This window comes from Bufo bufo, chromosome 6 (assembly GCF_905171765.1).
Source record: "Bufo bufo chromosome 6, aBufBuf1.1, whole genome shotgun sequence".
NCBI lineage: Eukaryota > Metazoa > Chordata > Amphibia > Anura > Bufonidae > Bufo > Bufo bufo.
The window spans coordinates 198,092,052-198,105,469 of NC_053394.1; the positions used below are offsets into that span (position 1 = coordinate 198,092,052).

General features: G+C 44.6%; 1 protein-coding gene across 1 annotated transcript in view; it reads right to left on the bottom strand.

Moving 5' to 3' along the window:
* The window catches only part of DRGX (dorsal root ganglia homeobox), a 321,676-nt gene that overhangs the window by 111,733 nt on the left and 196,525 nt on the right, over positions 1 to 13,418 (bottom strand). Inside the window, exon 5 of the mRNA XM_040436173.1 lies at positions 5,201 to 5,209. Within this exon, the coding sequence (XP_040292107.1) occupies positions 5,201 to 5,209 (9 nt within the window). The remainder of the gene's footprint in view (positions 1 to 5,200; positions 5,210 to 13,418) is intronic.

Sequence of the window (13,418 nt, forward strand, 5' to 3'; positions counted from 1 at the left end):
GGATGCCCTGCAGTGGTCTCCTTAGACGCTGCAAAGGCCTTTGATACTGTTGAATGGGAATACTTATGGGCGGTTATGGCAAAACTAGGATTCGGCCCTGGATACATTAATTGGGTAAAATTGCCCTATAGTCAACCGAGAGCTAGGCTGCGAATAAATGGTAAGCTATCCCCAATGATGACACTGGAGAGAGGCACCAGGCAGGGATGCCCTTTGTCACCCCTCCTGTTTGCCATTGCTATAGAGCCCCTGGCTTGTATTTTGTGTTCTACGCCACTGATTTGAGGTCTGGAGAGGGGGACAGTGGAAGAAAGAGTCTCGCTATATGCAGACGATATGTTATTATATGTGGGTGATCTGACATCATCAATAGATCCCATTATATCGTTAATCAGTTAAAACTTTGGAAAACAGTCTGGTTTATTAATCAATTGGAATAAGTCAGTTATTCTTCCATTGTCCCCTCTTCCGGAATCTTTTTGCTTAGATCATGTTAACCTGAAAGTGGTCTCCTCCTATAAATATCTTGGAGTCACTATTTCAGTACAGCCCCGATCTTATGTAGCGAATAACCTAGTAGCACTAATGGACAGATTTAAACAGAAAGCGGTCTCCTGGCATAAGCTTCCATTGTCAATGATAGGTAGAGGTAATCTTCTTAAGATGATATGGATGGCGCAATTGCTCTACATACTGCATAACTTACCAGTATGGATTCCCATGCATTATTATTATAAGTTACAGAGAATATTTAGATCCTTGTTATGGAAAAATAAAAATAGTAGAATCCGATATGAAACATTACAGCGTGGTAAAGAAGCGGGGGACTGGCGTTACCTAACCCCTTTATATATTTCTTAGCAGCTCAGTTGCAACACTTTATGGGCTGGGGGTCCCTGAGAGAGATGGGAAGATGTGGAGAATTGGTGAAGTGGGCATCTGGGGTCTGCCAGCCTATTTCGATTATGGAGAAAGATTTACCTGACTATTTTAAACCCCTCCCAGTAGTAGGATTAATGAGGAGGGTCTGGGGAAAAGTTAGGGAAATTCTGGGTGTTTGGGAACTATTGGACCTGTCTCCTGTTTGGAATAACCCTCATTTAATAGAATTGTCCAAACTGCAGGGATTTTCTGATTGGGAAAATAAAGGACTATGGAATTTAGGTCAACTCTATTCACAAGGTATACTAAAAAAATTTGCACAACTTTGCACTGAATATGGCCTAGTGTCTACCCATTTCTATAAATACCTTCAGTTAAGGCACGCTATTAGTTCACAGGATAAAGTGCGCCCCCTACAATTTGTATCACATCTCATGCTTAAAAAACTGATAGAACCAGGTCCTGTAAAAGGAGCTATTTCGGATGCTTATAATACTTTGCTATATGAGCAGCTAAAAAAATATCCGCTCAAAGTCAAGTTGAAGTGGGAGAGGGATGTGGGCCCCATCTCAGACAGCCAATGGGAAGAAGTCCTTGCACAGATTCCTACTCTAACCCCTAGCGAAGCGGCTAGACTGTCTCAACTCTATATGATACACAGGGTATATAGAACTCCAATCTTCTTATGGAAGGTGGGATATAGATCTGACTCCAAGTGTCCGAAATGTGGGGAAGAAGGGGCCGGATTGCTCCATATGCTGTGGAATTGCAGTGCGCTACAGGGCTATTGGATAGATATAATCAATTTATTAAACAAAATTTATAGCGCTAATTATAAACCTGGATCCTAGGTTTTGCTTGCTTGATATGTTAGATTCGGATAACTTTCCATCAAATGTTACAATCGGAATCAACAGAATCTTATATCAGGCACGCAAAACCCTAGCTGCTAAATGGATACAGCAGCTTCCCTCAAGCATATCGGAATTCATTACCAGAATGAATACAGTCATAAGATTGGAAAGAGGAGTATACATGAAGCGTAATAGCATGTCAAAATTTGATACCGTTTGGGGCCCCTGGATTGACAGATCTGGAGTTTGTAGTACATGGCTATCTAGTTCTTCTCGGGCTAGCCTGGAAGGGGAGAGATGGGGCTGATTGTGTTTGTTTAAGCCTAGTGTGCTGAAGCTTTAAAGTGCATAGGTGATGTTATGGTCTGTTACTAAAACAAATAGGTCTTACACATGTTTATGCTTATCTACTCACAACAAGGTCTCACAGTGGGTGGGGGGAAGGGGGATGGGAATTTGGTTGTTGGATCTTTATGTTAAGGATCCTGTTTATTGACTATCCTGTTTTGTACAATGAGTATTTTTACACTGTGTTGAACATAATATATGACACAGGAATTTTGTAAAATTATATTGTTTATTTTTTACAAATTAATAAAAATTTATCTGATTTAAAAAAAAACTTTGTGACTGAAAAGCTCAATATTTTTAATAAAGGCCAATTGAAAATATGATTTTTTTTGTCAAAAATAAGTTAAATGCAGTCATTAAAAAAAATTGACTCCAAAAGTGCATTTAAACCACCTTTCCTACCTGTAATGTAGACAGCTTTAGCGAGACTTCTGGCAATATTTGTTTTTCACAATGTGTTTCAAGATTTCTCAGATGACCGCCCATGCACAGATGACCGCCCCATGCTTAGATGACCGCCCCATGCTTAGATGACCGCCCCATGCTCAGATGACCGCCCTATACTCAGATGACCGCCCCATGCTCAGATGACCGCCCCATGCTCAGATGACTTCCCTATACTCAGATGACCGCCCCATGCTCAGATGACCGCCCATGCTCATATGACTGCCTTATACTCAGATGACCTCCCATGCTCAGATGACTGCCCTATACTCAGATGACCGCCCCATGCTCAGATGACCGCCCATGCTCAGATGACTTCCCTATACTCAGATGACCGCCCCATGCTCAGATCTTATACTCAGATGACCTCCCATGCTCAGATGACTGCTCTATGCTCAGATGACCGCCCCATGCTCAAATGACCACCCCATGCTCAGATGACTGGTCTAAGCTCAGATGACCGCCTTATGCTCAGATGACCGCCCATATGCTCAGATGACCGCCCATATGCTCAGATGACCGCCCCATGCTCAGATGACCGCCTTATGTTCAGATGACCACCCATATGCTCAGATGACCGCCTTATGCTCAGATGACCGCCTTATGCTCAGATGACCGCCCCATGATCAGATGACTGCTTTATGCTCAGATGACTGCCCATATGCTCAGAGGCCCGCCCCATGCTCAGATGCCCGCCTTATGCTCAGATGACCGCCCATATGCTCAGATGACCGCCCATATGCTCAGATGACCGCCCATATGCTCAGATGACCGCCCATATGCTCAGATGACCGCCCATATGCTCAGATGACTGCCCATGCTCAGATGACCGCCCATGCTTAGACGACCGCCCATATGCTCAAACACACTTGGTGTGCTAGGGGGTGGCACCTGTGGAAAAAAAAGGTAGAGCAGCAGTGGCAGAGAGACTGAGGCCAGCAGCAGCCATTTCAGTCAGATTAGAGCCAAAGCTGCAGAGTGGCTGTAATCTGACTAAAATGGCTGCTGCTGTGCTCAGTATCTCTGCCACTGCTGCTCTGATTGAGTGCCCACTGCCCTGCCCTGCTTTCCACCATTAACATTCATTAAAATTTACTATGGAGCTGGAACCAGGTCCTTGCTTGCTGCGCCACTTCTTGCTGCCCCCATAGACCCAGCCTGCGGTCTGATGAATCTGACTGCTGGGCTGGCACTGAGACTGGGGGCGGGCATTAAGTCACACACAAACCCACTCACAGATGGGGGTGTGGGGACGTGGGTGGCCACATCGGCGGCTGGTGGCGGGGTTAAGCACTGCAGCTCCACCTTCTCTGCCAGAGGAGGAGGCGGGGCTGTAGTGAGTGACTGAGTCACATGCCCGCTCTCGGCGCTCTGAATCCTCCAGCCTTCCACCGCTGCAGAGAGGAGAGTAATCGCTGGCCGCACCGCTCCCCTGCGAGCCGCAAATAAAGGCGCAAGGAGCCGCATGCAGCTCGCGAGCCGCGGGTTGGCCACCCCTGACCTAGGTGATTGCAAAAAGACAACAGTATGATTACATTCATCCAACAGCGCAGAAACGTGCACCTGGCCAATTGCTGGTACTGTAGTCCCTGCATTTTCATGCAGTTGACTCTGCACATTTCAGAGAATAGAGTCCCAAGCCAACATTACTTTTCCAAAAAAAACTGTACCAGCCCTGCACAAGTACATTAAGCAGAAGTTGGGCCAGTCCTTTGGCCTCTCGGTGTCTGGTTCAGTTCACGATTTGGCCAGGTTATGGCAATGTCGCCTCCGCATTGTAATGCTGGGATTTCTGCGCCAATGTCCTCCTCTGCCTCCTCATCCTCTACCTTATCCTTCCCATCCCCTCTAGGCACAATTCACAGTGGTCCTCCAGCATATCACCAATGCAAAGCTAGGTGTTGTCACGTTGTTCTGTACCTGGTTTGCCCTGCTGAACTGAGCCACACCGGGGAGGAACTGCTCTGCATCATCAATAAAGGAATCGAACACTGGCTGTGTCCTCGCCAACTGGTGATAGGAACCATGGTTACTTATAATGGTAAGAACATTTTGTCTGCGCTGCGCACGGAGGGCTGACCCATGCACCCTGCATGGTGCATGTCTTCAGTTTCATTGTCACCCGATTCCTCAAGTCTTCCACTGAACTGCAAGAGCTGTTAAAAATGGCCAGGAAACTCTGCATGCACTTCAGCCACTCTTACTGTGCAAAACACACCCTCCTTGAGCTGCAAAGGCAAACTGCTCTTCACCAACATTCCCTGATATGCAACGTTTCCACCTGTTGGAACTCCACACTCCATATGTTAGACCGCCTGTATGAGCAGAAGAGCAGGTGGTCAATGATTTCTTAATGCTGAAGATGGACAGGTCTAATCCCCGGTGTAACTTCCACGTTAGCCAGTGACAGCTCATGCGTGACACGTGCCATTTGCTCAGGCCCTTTCAGGAGGCCATTTTATTTGTCAGTCAGCAGAACTACAGGATAAAATATATCATTCCACTCCTTCACGTCCTGGAGGGGATGCTGAAAAATCTGATTGGCGAGGGGACAGAAGACGTGGCGCCTCCACTTCACGGCCACAAGAGACATGAAGAGGATGAACTGGCAGAAGAGGAGGAGGAGGACATAAACATCCAGGAATTTTATACACAACAAGGTGGTTTACCTGCCCAAGCTACAGGAGAGTACACATGACACAGATGACCCACAACAGACCTCAAAAGTATGCAGTAGAGATGGAGGCAGGGAAGCCTTCCAATTCCCTTGCAATGTGGATGACTACTGGCTATCCACATTGTTTGACCCTCGCTAGCAGTCAAAAATGGGGACTTTTTTAGACCTTCTGAGAGGGATGCTAAAATGGACTACTATAGAGACATTCTGTGTAGTCAGTTGGTCGCTGCCTACAAGCGCCATCACCCATCCTCAGGAAGGTCTGACCGAGGAACCCTCTGCACCCACTCCCCACTGCCATGACTGGGGGGAAGGGTGGGGCAGGAGAAGCACCAGCTCCATATGCAGCAACTTCAGTCCAGAATCTATGATGAGCAGTTTTCTTCAGCCGCCTTCATGGGGCCACGCACAGTAAATCTACAGGGATTTAAAAGCATATGCTTGGATTTCAAAAACATGCCTTTATTTTTTTTATTTTCTTCCACTAAGAAGCAATTGCACTGCAGGGGTGTGCACAGTTATTTTTTTTTTGCGTTACTGATGGATGCTGTATGCTTTTCTTTTTGTTTACCACAAGGGATTAGCTATGAATATTGGTGTACTGCACAGTGATGTAGACAGCGATAAATTACACCTGTAATACTGACGGCACAGTACCCACAGAATGGATTAACTATTAATGTGGGTGCACTAGAACTTAATGTACACGATGATGCACTCTCCCTGCAATTTAGGTTCCAAGACTTCACACTAAGATTTAGCACCAAGGGATGGGATGGGATGAATATGATTAGGCAGAGTGGCCTGGGTATACCCAAGTTATCGTGATTCGTTAAAAATGTATTTGTAACAAATTGAATTTCTTGTTGAAGTTCAACGAATTGGCCGAATCTAATTTTTCTAAACTTTGATCATATCTAGTAACAGCTAGCTCGCTGAGAGTGAGGCACTTATCATAGAACTCCTTTCTAACAAGTTGTTTAGTGATGTACCAACTTCTCTTGTGGATTTTAATCCACCGGTATCAGACCTTCACATGCAATGAAGTAGACATTTGGATGCATTGTTGTTTTAATAAGATGGTTATGGACCCCTTTTCCTCCTGGGCCCCTCTGCAGATGCACATATAGTATGTCCAGCTCTGATCTTTTTTGAAGGTCAGATCCACGTTAAATTGTCTCCTGCTAGAGCTTAAGGTGCCCTGATTTATATATAAGAAGTTACCTATTGCGTCAAGTCCAAAACTGCCTGCACTCTAGAATTCTGGCTTTAAAAAGTTGTAAAATACAGCCATAGCAACTTTTTGGGCTTGCTTGAGAAAAATGTGTGTGACTTTTTGCATCCTTGCACCGTTCCAGTTTTGAAAACTGGGTGAGTAACTGGGCATGGTTACCTATTAAGGATGAACAAATCAATTCTAAACAAATTAGATGCCTTACAAATTTCACAAAAATTCACAAAACAAATCCAAAGCTTTTCTGATTTACTTCAGACGAATAGCACAAAACACACAGTACCATTTTACTGTCAATATTGTGTCACGCCCTCCCCTGTGGGTGTTCTGACACGATCTGTCCGAGTTGCTGCACGTGACTCGATCTGACAGTTTGTTTTGTTTTGGGTTTGAACTGAATCCAACCTCCTATCAGGTGTGGTTCATTTGGTCATTGGGGAGGCTATTTATTCCTTCCTCTCCCTATAGCCTTTGCGGGTTACAGTTCTTCCTTGTTTGAGCGCTGGAAGTTTTGGTGGATCGTCTGCTCCAAATAAATATTTTTCCCTTTTTCCTTTTGTGTCTGTTTTTATTAGGCCCCTAGAGTGACACTAGCTCCTTCGGTGGTTGAAGGAGCTGGTAGTCTCTTTCCCTTTTCCCTACGGATGAGAGTTTGGTCCAGTGTGTTACAGTTTTAGGTACGTGGGCATGTGCATATCTACCATCGAGATATGCACATGGGCATAGCAGCGTAGGGAAAGTCTTTTAGGGATTGCTAGGAGGTGACCCCTTTGTTCCCTAGCTTTTGGGGCCTAGTCAGTTGTTTTGTTTGCTTTGCCGTATCCTGTTTCCTTCCCTTATCTTACCTACCATGACATATTGGTGGGCAAAATATGAGGGAGGAAGAAGCAGGATGCTCACATGACAATGGAAGTAATTGGGTGGTGGACTTGCTCAGACAGCCTGGATTAGCCAATCAGGGAGCAGCAGGCAGGAAGGTGCCTGTGCAGAACAAGCAGACCGTCATTCTGCTTTGTACTTGCGACCTGGCAGGAAGTTGTGCAATGTGGCTCTGCCTCTGCAGACAAAACCCACTGATATACTAAGCTATGAACAGTAAAAGAAGATTATAGGGAATAGTGTTAATCGAGCACCAAAGTGCTCGGGTGTTTGAGTGCTCGGGTCAAACACCTCGGGATGCTCGTGTGCTCTACCAAGCACCCGAGCACAATGGAGGTCAATGGGAGAACCCGAGCATTAAACCAGGCACCCCCTGCTCTGAAGAGGGGAGTGTGTCTGGTTCATAGAAAAAGGTCAGAAATTGATGAAAACACCACTGAAATGGTTCGGGAACAGTATGGGGAGGATGTCTGGATGCATCTTGGACTCCCAGGTCGCTGCTAGGAACAATGTTGTCTGAGTAGTACGCCACTTTTACAGACTGTAAACAAGAAAAAGACAAAAACAGCGCCTCATGTGCGGTCTAGTCTTGGTAACAATTTAGTTATATGGTGCATATTAAGCTTACCGGATACTGCTGTGATGAGTCACAACAGCTACAGTCTTGTGAAAAAATTAGGACACCCTTTGAAAGCATGTGGTTTTTTGTAACATTTTTAATAAATGGTTATTTCATCTCCTTTTCAACAATACAGAGAGATTAAAGTAATCCGACTAAACAAAGAAAACTGAAGAAAAGTCTTTTCAAGATCTTCTGTAAATGTCATTCTACAAAAATGCCTATTCTAACTGAGGAAAAAGATAGGACACCCTTGCCCCTAATAGCGAGTGTTACCTCCTTTGGCTGAAATAACTGCAGTGAGACGGTTCTTGTAGCCATCTACCAGTCTTCGACATCGGTCTGAGGAAATTTTACCCCACTCCTCAATGCAGAACTTTTTCAGCTGTGAGATGTTTGAGGGGTTTCTTGCACGTACAGCCCTTTTCAAGTCACCCCACAGCATCTCAATGGGAATCAAATCTGGACTTTGACTTGGCCATTCCAGGACTCTCCATTTCTTCTTTTTCAGCCAATCTTTGGTTGATTTACTAGTATGTTTTGGGTCATTGTCATGTTGCATGGTCCAGTTCCGCTTCAGCTTTAATTTTCTAACTGATGGTCTCACATGTTCTTCAAGCACCTTCTGATACACAGTAGAATTCATCGTGGATTCTATGATGGTGAGCTGACCAGGTCCTGCTGCAGCAAAGCAGCCCCAAACCATGACACTTCCACCTCCATGCTTCACAGTTGGTATGAGGTTCTTTTCTTGGAATGCTGTGTTTGGTTTACGCCAAACATGTCCTCTGCTGTTGTGTCCAAATAATTCAATTTTGGACTCATCTGTCCAAAGAACATTATTCCAGAAGTCCTGGTCTTTGTCAACTTTATCGCTGGCAAATGTCAGTCTGGCCTCGATGTTTCTCTTGGAAAGCAAAGGTTTCCTCCTTGCACACCTCCCATGCAAGTTAAACTTGTACAGTCTCTTTCTGATTGTAGAGGCATGTACTTCTACATCAACAGTAGCCAGAGCCTGCTGTAGTTCTCGAGATGACACTTTAGGGTTTTTGGATACCTCTTTTAGCATCTTGCGGTCTGCTCTTGGGGTGAACTTGCTGGGGCGACCAGTCCTGGGCATGTTGGCAGTTGTTTTGAAAGCCCTCCACTTGTAGACTATCTTCCGGACAGTGGAATGGCTGATTTCAAAATCTTTTGAGATCTTTTTAAATCCCTTCCCAGACTCATAGGCTGCTACAATCTTTTTTCTGAAGTCCTCTGACAGCTCTTTTGCTCTCACCATGGTGCTCACTCTCACTTCAACAGTCAGGAGCACACCAAACTAAATGTCTGAGGTTTAAATAGGGCAAGCCTCATTCAACATGCAGAGTAACGATCTACTAATTATGTGCACCTGGTGTGATATACCTGTGTGAGATCTGAGCCAATTTAAGAGGGAATACATGTGAGGGTGTCCTATCTTTTTCCTCAGTTAGAATAGGCATTTTTGTAGAATGACATTTACAGAAGATCTTGAAAAGACTTTTCTTCAGTTTTCTTTGTTTAGTTGGATTACTTTAATCTCTCTGTATTGTTGAAACGGAGATGAAATAACCATTTATTAAAAATGTAACAAAAAACCACATGCTTTCAAAGGGTGTCCTAATTTTTTCACATGACTGTATATGTGCCTTGCTGGTATCTGGCCCCACCAGCATCAGGGAATACCATGCTGCTGCACTGATCTCTTTCTGTCTCGGTTCCATGGCTCCAGGAGAACGATTAGCAAGGTAAGATAAAAAGTGAGAGACCACTTCCTTGGCGCTGCAGGCATATAGAGGAGTCTTCAGAATTAATAGATATTCTTTCTATTAAATTTCATATGAAGCGTTTCAAGGACGGAGGGCCCCCTTTATCAGGACAATTTATAGAATACAAGTTTGCTACATGCTGTACAATTTAAATAGCAGTTTTGGCGGACTCATCCGTGGGAAGTTACAGGGGCAGGAGCGGGCGTGTTCTGCATAATGAGGCTCCTTATCAGTGAACCTCATTCTCAGAACACGTCATTATCGCTCTGTTCGGATCTCTAAATGTGCTTACATAGCAATGATTGGTAGAGATGGACACAATGTAATTGGTAAAATATATGACCACAAGATGATACATGTTATACTAGAATAATCATTGCTACATGAGCGCTACATCAGGCGCTCCCCTTCCTATATTTGCCAATCAATTCAGGCTGGTATATTCCTCACAGCTCTGTCTTCTTAGCCCTGTGAGGTTTCCTGCCTCGCAGCATCGCGGCACTTTGATCATAGCTGTCGGGCGCTCGTGTCTTGCGGAGCGCTGAAGCTGCTCTTGTCAGCTTCTCTCGCTTGCGGGAGCGCATGTATGGCGATCCTGCGTGACTCAGGACGGCCCCTACTAGTACTAGACCTGTCCCCACCAGCAGGTAACACTCATTTCGCTGGGGATGGTAGGCGCTTAGCGGCTTCGATCACCTAGCACTACAGTCAGGTCTATAAATATTGGGACATAGACACAATTCTAAAATTTAGGGCTCTGTACAGCACCACAGCATATTTGAAATGAAACAAACAAGATGTGCTTTAACTGCAGACTGTCAGCTTTAATTTGAGGGTATTTACATCCAAATCAGGTGAACAGTGTAGGAATTACAACAGTTTGCATATGTGCCTCCCACTTGTTAGGGGACCAAAAGTAATGGGACAATTGGCTTATCAGCTGTTCCATGGCCAGGTGTGTGTTATTTCCTCATTATCACAATTACAATGAGCAGATAAAAGGTCTAGAGTTCATTTCAAGTGTGCTATTTGCATTTGGAATCTGTTGCTGTCAACTCTCAAGATGAGATCCAAAGAGCTGTCACTATCAGTGAAGCAAGCCATCATTAGGCTGAAAAAACAAAACAAACCCATCAGAGAGATAGCAAAAACATTAGGCGTGGCCAAAACAACTGTTTGGAACATTCTTAAAAAGATGGAACGCATCGGGGAGCTCAGCAACACCAGACCCGGAAGACCATGGAAAACAACTGTGGTGGATGACCGAAGAGTTCTTTCCCTGGTGAAGAAAACACCCTTCACAACAGTTGGCCAGATCAATAACACTCTCCAGGAGGTAGGTGTATGTGTGTCCAAGTCAACAATCAAGAGAAGACTTCACCACAGTGAATACAGAGAGTTCACCACAAGATGTAAACTATTGGTGAGCCTCAAAAACAGGAAGGCCAGATTAGAGTTTGCCAAACGACATCTAAAAAAGCCTTCACAGTTCTGGAACAACATCCTATTGACAGATGAGACCAAGATCAACTTGTACCAGAGTGATGGGAAGAGAAGAGTATGGAGAAGGAAAGTAACTGCTCATGATCCTAAGCATACCATCTCATCAGTGAAGCATGGTGGTGGTAGTGTCATAGCGTGGGCATGTATGGCTGCCAATGGAACTGGTTCTCTTGTATTTATTGATGTGACTGCTGACAAAAGCAGCAGGGTGAATTCTGAAGTGTTTCGGGCAATATTATCTGCTCATATTCAGCCAAATGCTTCAGAACTCATTGGATGGCGCTTCACAGTGGACAATGACCCAAAGCATACTGCAAAAGCAACCAACGAGTTTTTTAAGGGAAAGAAGTGGAATGTTATGCAATGGCCAAGTCAATCACCTGACCTGAATCTGATTGAGCATGCATTTCACTTGCTGAAGACAAAACTAAAGGGAAAATGCCTCAAGAACAAGCAGGAACTGAAGACAGTTGCAGTAGAGGCCTGGCAGAGCACCACCAGGGATGAAACCCAGTGTCTGGTGATGTGTATGCGTTCCAGACTTCAGGCTGTAATTGACTGCAAAGGATTTGCAACCAAGTATTAAAAAGTGAAAGTTTGATTTATGATTATTATTCTGTCCCATTACTTTTGGTCCCTTAACAAGTGGGAGGCACATATGCAAACTGCTGTCATTCCTACACCATTTATCTGATTTGGATGTAAATACCCTCAAATTAAAGCTGACAGTCTACAGTTAAAGCACATCTTGTTCATTTCATTTAAAATCCATTGTGGTGATGTATAGAGACAAAAATGTTAGAATTGTGTCCATGTCCCAATATTTATGGACTTGACTGTATATGTTTCGCATACTGCAAGTCCGTGTGGCCTCCATACTGGGGGGATGATAAGGATGGAGGCTTCCAGGGCATTATATGGGCAAAATAGCTATAATTTGCTCTCTCTGGTGACTCACTTAAAAACCATATAGCAATGGCGTATAGCCATGACAAAAAGTAAATGAAATAATGACAATAATAATAATAATAATAACGATCAATAAATAAATACAAGCAGACATAGCTAAAATGGGTACATATAGTGGACACTAAGTGAACCACTGCGAAAGGTGCACCACAATGATATGCAACTGACAACACTGGCTAATCCCTCAAGCTGATGTTAAGATCTGAGACTTTAGCCAATGTATTCCAGTCAGGAACACATCAGAGCCCTTTGCACCACTGTCAAGGTATCTCAGCATGGCATGGGTTCCTACCACTAAGCTACCTACGGAGTGTGAACAACAGTCTGAGAGGTGCTAAGATACAACTTACAGCCAAGCTCCCACATACCTCCATAGTGAGATCACTCAGGTAGTTGGAGAGATGATAAGGCTGTATGCCCACCTATAACAGACCATGTGACACAGGCTACCAGGTACAACAGAATGCTACCAGCAGTATGCAATGGCACATTCTAAACATATCAAGAAAAATAACTGAAATAAAGTGGCCATGGGAGGAAATGCTCAAAAACCCCAAACACTGTGGTGTGTTTATAACGGGGGGGGGGGAACAATTCCTCTGCATGTGATCCGTTGCTAATGGCAATTCCTAGCAAAAATGCATACAATGGAGGATGTCGGCAGCGGACCACATGCACCACAATGGCACCCTACACAAGATGGGTTAATGTGTGGATGCAAATATAAAAATTCATAAATCACTGCGAAAGGTGCACCACAATGATATGCAACTGCAACTGACAAACCAATAAATTCCAGTCAGGAACACATCGGAGCCCTTTTGCACCACAGTCAAGGTATCTCAGCGTGGCATGGGTTCCTACAACTAAGCTATCTACGGAGTGTAAACAACGGTCTGAGAGGTGCTAAGATACAACTTACAGCCAAGCTCCCACATACCTCCATAGTGAGATCACTCAGGTAGTTGGAGAGATAAGGCTGTAAGCCCCACCTAAAACAGGCCATGTGACACAGGCTACCAGGTGCATCCACACATTATCCCATCTTGTGTAGGATGCCATTGTGGTGCATGTGGTCCGCTGCCGACATCCTCCATTGTATGCATTTTTGCTGGGGATTGCTGTTAGCAACGGATTACATGCGGAGGAATTGCTCCCCCAGTTATAAACACACCACAGTGTTTGGGGTTTTGAGCATTTCCTCCCATGGCCACTT